Source organism: Somniosus microcephalus, chromosome 7, assembly GCF_052327205.1.
Source record: "Somniosus microcephalus isolate GS21.2 chromosome 7, FLI_Smic_1.0, whole genome shotgun sequence".
Lineage (NCBI taxonomy): Eukaryota > Metazoa > Chordata > Chondrichthyes > Squaliformes > Somniosidae > Somniosus > Somniosus microcephalus.
Window position 1 is genome coordinate 105,972,069 of NC_140993.1, and position 12,124 is coordinate 105,984,192.

A 12,124-nucleotide genomic window follows, 5' to 3' on the forward strand; every position below is an offset into this window, starting at 1 on the left:
CTCTGCCAATGACACTCTGTAATAGGGAACCAGAATTCACAAGGGCAGCCCAGGTCGATTAACTCACAGATCTTCATTCTCTCCCAGAGGGGAGGTGTGCAACCTTCACACAACAAACAAAACCCAGAAATCACCACACAAGAACTCAGGTATATGGAGCAGTATATTGGAGCACCAGCAAGATGTACTACCACACGGACAAAATCTAATTTCATTATGTTCACTGCAAGATAATTTTCCATTAATGACAGGTTATAACGTGCAATCGTTTCTTTATCTAAAAAGAATCTCACTAGCTACAATGTTACTCACACAATCCAGAATCATTCAGTAACTATACATAAGAATACAATCAAGTATTGTGTGGTAATTAAACATGTGGTAAGTTTCCAATCTTTGTGAGTGAGGGGTCACCAGCATCCAAGTAGTTCCATTACTATTTACCAACATGAAGGCACTCAAATAGGTTGGTGGCAGCCTGAGAGAGGACATATATATCATTAACATTCACAGAGCTGTCAGCATTGCGGGAAATGCCAAGAATGAAACATTATCAGTGAGGTTATCATCAGAAGTCCAGGTACTCCTACAGACATGTTCCTTTTGAATGTGGGGTGGGGCAAGCCACCCATCAGAATTTAAAGGGCCATTTAAACAGGGCAGAATCCCAGTGCAATCAGGTTCTGCCCTAAATTTTAAACCACTGAACACTGATTGACTGTGGCATCATCCCTTTTGTGAATGTTTACACAAATGCAAATGCAGAATGTTCAGAAAGGAAAAGAAACTTAAAGTTTTACTGATAAATGTGCTGTCATGCAACCGATAACTTACTGTCAGAAATAAGAGACTCCTCACCTAAAAGTGCATTCTTTCCATTGTCATCTGGCAGGAATCGTTTATCTACTGCACAGATCAGAATGTGCTCAGGGAGATTTGGAGACTTGGCTCCTACCAGCACAAAGCCTGGTGGAATGTCAATTTGTTCTGTGGAGAGTGATACCAGACGCAGGTCTTTGCCAGCCTGGCAGAAACCTAAATCAAAGCAAGAACATTATTTTACTTTTTTGCAAAAAGATGTGATGACTTGAACAATGTTTCAAAATAACAGCAGTAAAATAAAAATAAATAAAGGTTGCTTAGCAAATGAAAATCAGACCTTACTTTAGAACAGTTATAGAATGTTATAGTTATTGTATATGTAGGTTCAAGTAAGACGCTTTAAGACACAATTACTTTGCAGAAATATTGGGGTATAAATTTCATTTGGATGTAAACACAGAACAGGCAATAGCGAACCAGGAGCCCATTTTGCACTCCACTCGATTTTCTTTTCCATTAGCTTCAACGAAAAAGAAATCCGGGCAGGGTGTAAAACGGGCTGCCAATTCGCTGGATCACCTGCTTTGCGCTACCACCCAAGATAAATTTATACTCCATTTTATTTTTTATTATTAATAGTTTTGAGAATGCATGCAGTGAAATTCAATTTTGGAATTAACTTTTGTTGTTTCACTAACATTGTACTTTACCACTGTAAACAAACCATGCCATCTGACTGAGTTCCAGGACTCTGGTACTTTTCTAAAGCATTTTTAATGCCCATTAATAACAGCTGTCTCCAGCAATTTAGTAATTTCTACATAATGCACCAACATTGTCCAATTACACTCTTCCTCCTTTATTTGGTGAAAGAATAAACACCTTACTGAACCAAATGTTGTGAATAACAAGTCTTCATTCAAAAGTGACACAGGTCAGAATCCTAGCCTCTGCTGACATTTGCACACAAACTGCAAACATCAAACATTCAGCTCAGTTACATCAGGGCCAGCAGCAAATAATTTTTTCTTTTCTCAAGCATATAAATTGGATGCTCAATTCAGAAAAAAGAGAAGCACAAGTTGTGACAAATATTTTTCTCCTTATCTGAGGAAGGACGTTCTTGCCATGGAAGGAGTGCAGCGAAGATTCACCAGGCTGATACCTGGGATAGCAGGAATGGCGTATGAGGAGAGATTGTGTCGATTGGGCTTATACTCACTGGAGTTTAGAAGATTGAGAGGGGATTTCATCGAAACTTATAAAATTCTGTCAGGCCTGGACAGACTAGATGCAGGAAGGATGTTTATGATGGCCGGGGAGTCCAGAACCAGGGGTCATAGTCTAAGGATAAGGGGTAAGCCATTTAGGACTGAGATGAGGAGGAATTTCTTCACCCAGAGAGTGGTGAACCTGTGGAATTCTCTGCCACAGAGGGCGGTGGAGGCCAGTTCATTAAATATATTCAAGAAGGAGTTGGATATATTTCTTAAGGCTAAAGGGATCAAGGGATATGGGGAGAAGGCAGGGACAGGGTACTGAATTTGGATGATCAGCCATGATCTCATTGAATGGCGGAGCAGGCTTGAGGGGCCGAATGGCCTACCCCTGCTCCTATCTTCTATGTTTCTATGTTTCTATGTTTTTACAAACCCAAGCCATTTGAAAATTAACACCAATTTCACTGCATTTACTCCCCCAAGACACATGTACCAATTACAGCTGAAGGAGAGCTAGTAGACAACCTGCTCCCAGTCTATCTTCAGCCAGCTACTTGGAGGAGGATACAAACTGTGATTTTACCTTCTCTTTCTAATGACCATGAGTGGAAGATCATAGTGTAGAGAACTTAAATTTTAAGCTTACATCTTCCAGTCCCATGGCTCAGTGAGATGGAACATTAGAGCACTGCGCCACTTTGTCATAGAGCTGGGACAATTGATTCCTATTGCAGATGAAGACTGCCGAATACTCAGATCAAAAACTTCAGTTACACTGATATATAGATCAATGCCAATAAAGATTACTCAAGTATTAGCAAAATAATCTACGGTGTCTTGTTCATAATCACCCAAATAGGGTACTATGTTGATTGTCTATTATGAAGTAGCAACACCCAATATTGGACAGATGCCAACAAAGTTGAAGTCACTTATTGCTTAGATTCAATGAGTGAAGGTGGAGAAATCCTTTTGGAGCTGTTCCAAGATTGAAGTTGCACAGTTCCCTATTAAATATTGAAAACACAGCCACTACAATGAAAAACTTGTAAGAGTTTAACACATTTTTTATTAATTCATGGGATGTGGGCATCGCTGGCAAGGCCAGCATTTATTGCCCATCCCTAATTGCCCTTGAGAAGGTGGTGGTGAGCCACCTTCTTGAACCGCTGCAGTCCGTGAATTGAAGATACTGTCATAGCACTGTTAGGGAGGGAGTTCCAGGATTTTGACCTAGCGACGATGAAGGATCGGCGATATACTTCCAAGTCAGGATGGTGTGTGACTTGGAGGGGTACTTGGAGGTGATGGTGTTCCCATGCGCCTGCTGCCCTTCTCCTTTTAGGTGCCCTCCTGAGCATCCCTGATTATAATCGCTCAACCATTGGTGGCCGTGCCTTCTGTTGCCTAGGCCCTAAGCTCTGGAATTCCCTGCCTATACCTCTCCGCCTCGCTACCTCTTTTTCCTCCTTTAAGACGCACCTTAAAACCTACCTCTTTAACCAAGCTTTTGGGCACTTGCCCTAATTTCTCCTTATGTGGCTCAGTGTCAAATTTTTTGTCTTATAATACTCCTGTGCAGTGCCTTGGGACGTTTTACTACATTAAAAGTGTTATATAAATACAAGTTACTTGTTGTTGTTGTTATAAGTCACGGGTTTGGGAGGTGCTGTCGAAGAAGCCTTGACGAGTTGCTGCCGTGCATCTTGTAGATGGTGCACACTGCAGTCACGGTGCGCTGGTGGTGGAGGGAATGAATGTTTAGATGGGGTGCCAATCAAGCGGGCTGCTTTGTCCTGGATGGTGTCGAGTTTCTTGACTGTTGTTGGAGCTGCACTCATCCAAGCATGTGGAGAGTATTCCATCACACTCCTGACTTGTGCCTGGTTTTGACCCAGCGACGATGAAGGACTTGTGACTTGTAGATGGTGGAAAGGCTTTGCGGTGTCAGGAGGTGAGATGCTCACCGCAAAATACCCAGCCTCTGACCTGCTCTTGTAGCCACAGTATTTATGTGGCTGGTCCAATTACGTTTCTGGTCAATGGTGACCCCCCCCAGGATGTTGATGGTGGGGGATTTGGCGATGGTAATGCTGTTGAATGTCAAGGGGCAGTGGTTAGACTCTCATTTGTTGGAGATAGTCATTGCCTGCGCTTGTGTGGTGCGAATGTTACTTGCCACTTATCAGCCCAAGCATGAATGTCGTCCGGTCTTGCTGCACACGGGCCTGGACTGCTTCAATACCTGAGGAGTTGCAAATGGAGCTGAACACTGTGCAGCCATCAGCAAACATCCCCACTTCTGACCTTATGATGGAGGGAAAGTCATTGATGAAGCACCTGAAGATGGTTGGGCCTTGGACACTGCCCTGAGGAACTCCTGCAGCGATGGCCTGGAGCTGAGATGATTGACCTCCAACAACCACAACCATCTTCCTTCGTGCTAGATATGAATCCAACCAGTGGAGAGTTTTCCCACTGATTCTCATTGACTTTCAATTTTACTAGGGTTCCTTGATGCCACACTGGGTCAAATGCTGCCTTGATGTCAAGGGCAGTCACTCTCACCTCACCTCTGGAATTCAGCTCTTTTGTCCATGTTTGGACCAAGGCTGTAATGAGGTCTGGAGCCGAGTGGTCCTGGTGGAACCCAAACTGAGCATTGGTGAGCAGCTAATTGGTGAGTAAGTGTTGCTTGATAGCACTGTTGACGACAACTTCCATCACTTTGCTCAAAATTGAGAGAAGACTGATGGGGCGGTAATTGGCCGGGTTGGATCCGTCCTGCTTTTTGTGGACAGGACATACCTGGGCAGTTTTCCACATTGTCAGGTAGATGCCAGTGTTGTAGCTATACTGGAACAGCTTGGCTAGAGTTGCGCTTAGTTCTGGAGCACAAGTCTTCAGCACGACAGCCGGGATGTTGTCGGGGCCTACAGCCTTTGCTGTATCTGGTGCGCTCAGACATTTCTTGATATTGCGTGGAATGAATCGGATTGGCTGAAGACTGGTTTCTGTGATGGTGGGGACCTCAGGAGGAGGCCGAGATGGATCATCCACTTGGCACTTCTGGCTGAAGATGGTTGCAAACGCCTCAGTCTTGTCCTTTGCATTCGTGTGCTGGGCTCCGCCATCATTGCGGATGGGGATATTCATGGAGTCTCCTCCTTCCATTAGTTGTTTAATTAGCCATCACCATTCATGACTGGATGTGGCAGGACTGCAGAGCTTTGATCTGATCCTTTGGTTGTGGGATCGCTTAGCACTGTCTATAGCATGCTGTTTAGCATGCATGTAGTCCTGTGTTGCAGCTTCCCCAGGTTGGCACCTCATTTTTAGGTACGCCTAGTGCTGCTCCTGGTCCGCTCTTCTGCACTCCTCATTGAATCAGGGTTTGTCCCCTGGCTTGATGATAATGGTAGAGTGAGGGATATGCCCAGCCATGAGGTTACAGATTGTGGTGGAATACAATTCTGTTGCTGCTGATGGCCCACAGCACCTCATGGATGCCCAGTTTTGAGCTGCTAGATCTGTCCTGAATCTATCCCATTTACTACGGTGGGAGTGCCACACAACACGATGGAGGGTGTCCTCAGTGTCAAGATGGGACTTCGTCTCCACAAGGACTGTGCAGTGGGCACTCCTAAAAATACTGTCATGGACTGATGCATCTGCAACAGGTAGATTGGTGAGGACGAGGTCAAGTAGGTTCTTCCCTCGTGTTGGTTCTCACACCACCTGCCGCAGGCCCAGTCTCACAGCTATGTCCTTCAGGACTCGGCCAGCTCGGTCAGTAGTGGTGCTACCAAGCCACTCTTGGTGATGGATATTGAAGTCAGCAGGAGGTTTCCTTGCCCATGCTTGACCTGCAGCCATGAGACTTCATGGGGTCCAGAGTCAATGTTGACGACTCCCAGCGCCACTCCCTCCTGACTGTATACCACTGTGCCGCCACCTCTGGTGGGTCTGTCCTGCCGGTGGGACAGGACATACCCAGGGATGGTGATGAGAGGAGTCTGGGACACAGTGAGTATGACTATGTCAGGCTGATGCTTGACTAGTCTGTGGGACTCCCAATTTTGGCGCAAGTCCCCAGATGTTAGTGAGGAGGACTTTGCGGGGTCGACTAGGCTGGGTGTGCCGTTGTCGTGTCCAGAGCCGGTGCCTAGGTCGATACCGGGTGGTCCGTCCAGTTTTATTCTTATTATTGTTTTTCGTAGCGGTTTTTGTGCAACTGAGTGGCTTGCTAGGCCAGTTCAGTGGGCAGTTAAGAGTCAACCATATTGCTGTGGGTCTGGACTCACATATAGGCCAGACCAGGTAAGGACAGCAGATTGCCTTCCCTAAAGAGATAATAGTGAACCAGATGGGTTTTTACGACAATCTGATAGTTTCATGGTCACCATTACTGATACTAGCTTTTTATTCCAGATTTATTTAATTAACTGAATTTAAATTCCCCAGTTGCTGTGGTGGAATTTGAACTCACATCTTTGGATCATTAGTCCAGGCCTCTAGATTACTAGAAATATAGAAACATAGAAGATAGGAGCAGGAGTAGGCCATTCAACCCCTCGAGCCTGTTCCGCCATTTAATGAGATCATGGCTGATCATCCAAATTCAGTACCCTGTCCCTGTATCTCCCCATATCCCTTGATCCCTTTAGCCTTAAGAAATATATCCAACTCCTTCTTGAATATATTCAATAAGTTGGCCTCAACTGCCTTCTGTGGTAGAGAATTCCACAGGCTCACCACTCTCTGGGTGAAGAAATTCCTCCTCATCTCAGTCCTAAATGGCTTACCCCTTATCCTTAGACTGTGACCCCTGGTTCTGGATTCCCCCGCCATCGGGAACATCCTTCCTGCATCTAGTCTGTCTAGTCCTGTTAGAATTTTATAAGTTTCAATGAGATCCCCTTTCATTCTTCTAAACTCTAGCGAATATAAGCCTAATCGACCCAATCTCTCTTCATATGTCATTCCTGCCATCCCAGGTATCAGTCTGGTGAATCTTCGCTGCACTCCCTCCATGGCAAGAACATCCTTCCTCAGATAAGGCGACCAAAACTGCACACAATACTCAAGGTGTGGTCTCACCAAGGCCCTATACAACTGCAGCAAGACATCCTTGTTCCTGTACTCGAATCCTCTTGCTATGAAGGCCAACATGCCATTTGCCTTCTTAACCGCCTGCTACACCTGCATGTTTACCTTCAGCGACAGGTGCACAAGGCCACCCAGGTCTCGTTGCACTTCCCCTTTTCCCAATCTATTGCCGTTCAGATAATAATCTGCCTTCCTGTTTTTGTCACCAAAGTGGATAACCTCGCATTTATCCACATTATACTGCATCTGCCATGCATCTACCCACTCACCCAACCTGTCCAAATAATACTGGAGTTTCTCTGCATCCTCCTCACAGTACACATGTCCACCCAGCTTTGTGTCGTCTGCAAACTTGGGAGATATTACATCTAGTTCCCTCGTCTAGATCATTAATATATATTGTGAATAGCTGGGGTCCTAGCACCGATCCCTGCGGTACATCTCTAGTCACTGCCTGCCACTCGGAAAAAGACCTGTTTATTCCAACTCTTTGCTTCCTGTCCAGTCCAGTAACATAACCACTCTGCTACTGTACTATCACACAGGCACAACTGCTGACAAAATGATGGTAGGAACATCAACGGCCTACCCATAAGCATGGCTCAACCACACTCAATGTGCTCAAGCTAATTGTGATTTTTGACAAGAAATTTGGACAAAACTCTCTGGGGTAGATTTTCCTGAAGCTGTTGGGAAGGAGGCGGGACTACAACTTTCGGGTTTTAGTCCCGCCTACATCGACGTCTGGCCAATCCGTGCGATTTTCCCTTGATTGACCTTGTTGAGCCCGCCCAGCGGGCTCAGCAGGCCAATTAAGGGCCACCCGGCAACAGGTGACGTCACAGACTGAAATTTCATCTGTCAAGAATTCTTGACAGATGAAATATCAGTGTTTCACAGCTGTTTGAAGATGTCAAACACTAACAGTCTGACTTCTAACCTGAGTCCTTCTACACAGACTCAGTTAGAACTGTCACCGGCAATGAAAGCTGAAGGCTGTCACTTTTGACAGATCGCAGCCATTTTGCTTTCATTGCCGGCTGAGTGATGGACTCCCGAAACCTAGAGGAAGAAAGGCTGTTAAGGTAAGTACAAGTAATTTAAACTTCTTTACACACTTTAGACACACCAAACACACTTAAGTAACTTAAACTTCTTTACACACTTTAGACACACCAAACACACTTACCTTTGCACTTATGCACCCATCACTCACCTGAACACCGACATCGCGACCCCTCCAAGTCCTTCAACCCGACGGCCCGCCTGCTCGAACCTGGCGTGGTTTGGAGCTGTCGGGAATCCCACACGACACCCCTCAAAATAGGAATTAGGCTAAAAACTGCCTGTTAACTACCTGTTAACAGGCAGTTAATTGGCACTAATCCCTTCCCGCCTCGGGTCGGCGGGTCCCAGTGCGGGGCGGGTGCCCGCCTCCTTTGAAACTTACGTGGAGGCGGGTTTTGGGCGGGATGGTATCGGGACCCCCGATTTCGGGATTTCCCCCCCCAACATGCCTGAAACCCCGCCTGACGGCTCCAGGAAAATCTACCCCTCTGTTTCGGTAGTTCTCAGAACTATTTTGGGCTGGGATCCGACAAAAATAATCTCAGCTTCTTATGTCCAAATAGCTAAGCTGGGGTAAATCTTCAAAAAATGTTTCCATCCTCCCTTCTGTTTTTCACTTCTGTTTCTCTTTCCTCCTTCACAATTTTGAACTGCCTTATATCCTCCTGAAAATTGTATCTTGATCTCCTCCTTCAGTTCTGTTTTTCTCTTTTCTCCCACACTTCTATGTTTTTCTCTCTCTCCTCCACTTTGGTTTCACACTACCTACCACACTCTTGTCTCTCTCTTCTCCACTTTGGTTTTTCACTATCCTCATTTAGGTCTTTGTTTCCTACTCACTTTGGTTTCTGTCACCTCATTCACTTTGGACTCTGTCTCTCTCTCGCCTTTCTTCTCTTCCTCTGTACTTTTCCTTTCCCTCTTGAACAATTTTCTTTTCACTTTACTTCCCACAGCATTGGAGTTGCCATATGGGAAGCACCATGGGAAAATGAGGGAATCAGAAGGGTCTCTGAATGTCAGGGAGCAAGACTTTTATTTTATAAAGCAGGAGTGGAGATGCTAAAGAAAAGCATGAGTGATGCAGACATAAAAACAAAAAGAAAGGGAAGGAGAGACTTCAAAGGAAAAGCCGCAGAAGTGGGAGACTTAAGAAAAAAGTACCAAAGGGATTCCTGAAAAAAGCACAGGAGAGAAACAAGCCAGCGCCTGTGAAATGGTGGTTGGGACTGCCCTACTCGTCCCAGTAGTGTCCGAGTATAAATAATACACGGACTGCAGGAGAACAATAATAACAGGTTTTTACTGAACAGAGGGTAACTTAAGACTGACGTACAGAAGCCTGCTATGGCTTTATATACAGGGGTGGTCACTGCCGGTACTGCACTTTAGAATCAGTTCTTCTCTTAAAGGTACATACACAACAATTCCTCCCCTTTTAGATAAACAGTACATAGCATTCATTTAACAACTAAATAATAACTAATTACAATTACAATTTTCTCTGTACTATATACATCAACTGAAATAATCATTTACAAGTTCAGTCTTTGAGGAGGCTTCCTGATCCGGACTGGATAGCGCCTTTCTCGAGTATCCTGTTCTTGTGGCGGAGTTGATTCTGGCTCATTGTCATTGGTTGGTTCGTCAGCTTCCAATACCACTGCTTCTGAGGAAGACGCAATCTGTACTTCGGGTTGATTACCAGGTGCACCTGCTCGTGGTATGGGTTTGGCTTGTTCCTGTGACTCTAGAATCTGGTCAGCATGGCGTCTCACGATGCTCTCTCCAACGTCCACTGTGTACATTAGTGGTCCCTGCTGTGTGCATATCGTTCCTGGCTGCCATTTTTCTGTTCGGTAGTCGCGGGCCAAGACTGGTTGCCCTATCTTGAAGCTCCTGGTTGGCTTCTCATTTATGTGCTGGAATTGCTTATCCTCAACATCTCGTCTTATGTTTGGTTTGAGCAAATCCAGGCGACATCTTAGCCTTCGGTTGAAGAACAGTACGGCTGGAGCTTGGTTGGTGACTGCATGTGTCGCAAACAAGAAATTATCCACCTTGTGTTGTAGTGGTATGTCGTCATTATACATTGCCTTTATGGCCTTTTTAAAGGTCTGAACAAACCTCTCAGCCAATCCATTTGTGGCTGGATGATATGGGGCAGATGTGTAATGTTTCACCCCATTATTCCTCAGAAACCTCCGGAAATCCTCGGACACAAACTGTGGCCCATTGTCGGAGCAAATCTGTTCTGGCAACCCATTCCTGGCGAAGATGGTCCGTAGGACTGCAATCGTTTTCTCCGTGGTGGTGGAGGACATTTTGATGACCTCTGGCCATTTCGAATGCGCGTCCACAGCGATTAGGAACATTGAGTCCATAAATGGACCAGCGAAATCAATGTGTACCCGTTGCCATGGAGATGAGGGCCACTCCCATGGATGTAGCGGGGCCTGTGGTGGAGCGTTTTGGACCTTCTGGCATCCTGTGCATCTCTTGGTCATATCCTCGATTTCTTGATCGATTCCCGGCCACCACACAAACGCCCTGGCTAGGCTCTTCATTTTTACCCCTCCCAGATGACCCTCATGAAGCTCATTGAGCACTCTATCTCTCAACTTGGGTGGAATTACCACTCGGGATCCACACATCAAGGTCCCCCGGCACACTGACAGCTGTTCTCTCCTTGGCGAGAATGCTGGCAACAGTGAGTCGCCATGTGCTGGCCATCCCTTCACCGTCAAATCATAGACCCGAGAGAGTGTCGGGTCATTTCGGGTTTCCTTCTCTATACTTGAGTTTGTAACAGGTAGACATTCGACTATGGTCGCATGGAATATCTCAACAGGGTCCACTGCAGGTGCTTCTTCTACCGTAGGCAACGGTAGGCGCGACAGCCCATCAGCGTTTCCATGCTGTTTCGTACCCTTGTACTCTATGTCGTACTGATGTGCCCCTAGAAAAAGTGACCATCTTTGCAGCCGTTGCGCCATCATCACCAGAACGCCCTTCTTTGGGTTAAAAATGGAGACCAGGGGCTGATGATCAGTCAGTAGGGTGAATTTCTGCCCGTGCAGATAGTGATTGAACTTCTTCACCCCCCACACCAGGCTGAGGGCCTCCCTGTCAATCTGGGCATAGTTACGCTCGGCTGAGGTTAACGAGCGCGACGCAAAGGCTATTGGCCTCTCTGAACCGTCAAGGAATTTGTGTGACAGCACCGCTCTGATGCCGTAGGGAGACGCATCACATGCTAACCAAATCGGTAGTGTTGGATTGTAGTGGGCCAATACTTCTTTTGAAGTGATTAGGCATTTACATTTCTGAAAGGCACGCTTACACTCATCACTCCATTTCCATGTTACTCCAGTTTGCAGTAGGGCGTTCAGTGGGTGCAGAATTGTAGATAAATTCGGCAAGAACTTATGGTAGTAGTTCACCAACCCGAGGAACGACCTCAGTTGCGACACATTTTCCGGTGCTGGAGCCTTGACTACAGCCTCAATCTTGTCCGGCGACTTATGCAACCCTTCCTCATCAATCATGTGGCCACAATACGAGATTTGTCTCCTGAAGAACTCACATTTGGGGCGGTTGGCTCGTAGCCCATATTCCTGTAATCTCGTGAGCACCTGCTCCAGGTTGGCAAGGTGTTCACTGTCATTTTCGCCCGTAACCAGGATGTCGTCCAAATAACACTGGGTCCCCGGGATCCCTTGCAGGACTTGTTCCATCGCCCTCTGCCAAATAGCCGGGGCTGATGCTACCCCGAATACCAGTCGATTGTACTGGTAAAGGCCTTTGTGAGTGTTTATCATGAGGTATTTCCTAGATGCTTCTTCCACCTCCATTTGTAGATACGCTTGGGCCAGATCAATCTTTGTAAAGCGTTTCCCTCCAGA

General features: G+C 46.1%; 1 protein-coding gene across 1 annotated transcript in view; it reads right to left on the minus strand.

Annotated features, from left to right (window-relative positions):
* Positions 1-12,124, minus strand: part of greb1l (GREB1 like retinoic acid receptor coactivator) — a 436,507-nt gene that overhangs the window by 120,147 nt on the left and 304,236 nt on the right. Inside the window, exon 5 of the mRNA XM_085992812.1 lies at positions 859-1,035. Coding sequence (XP_085848938.1) covers positions 859-1,035 — 177 coding nt within the window. The remainder of the gene's footprint in view (positions 1-858; positions 1,036-12,124) is intronic.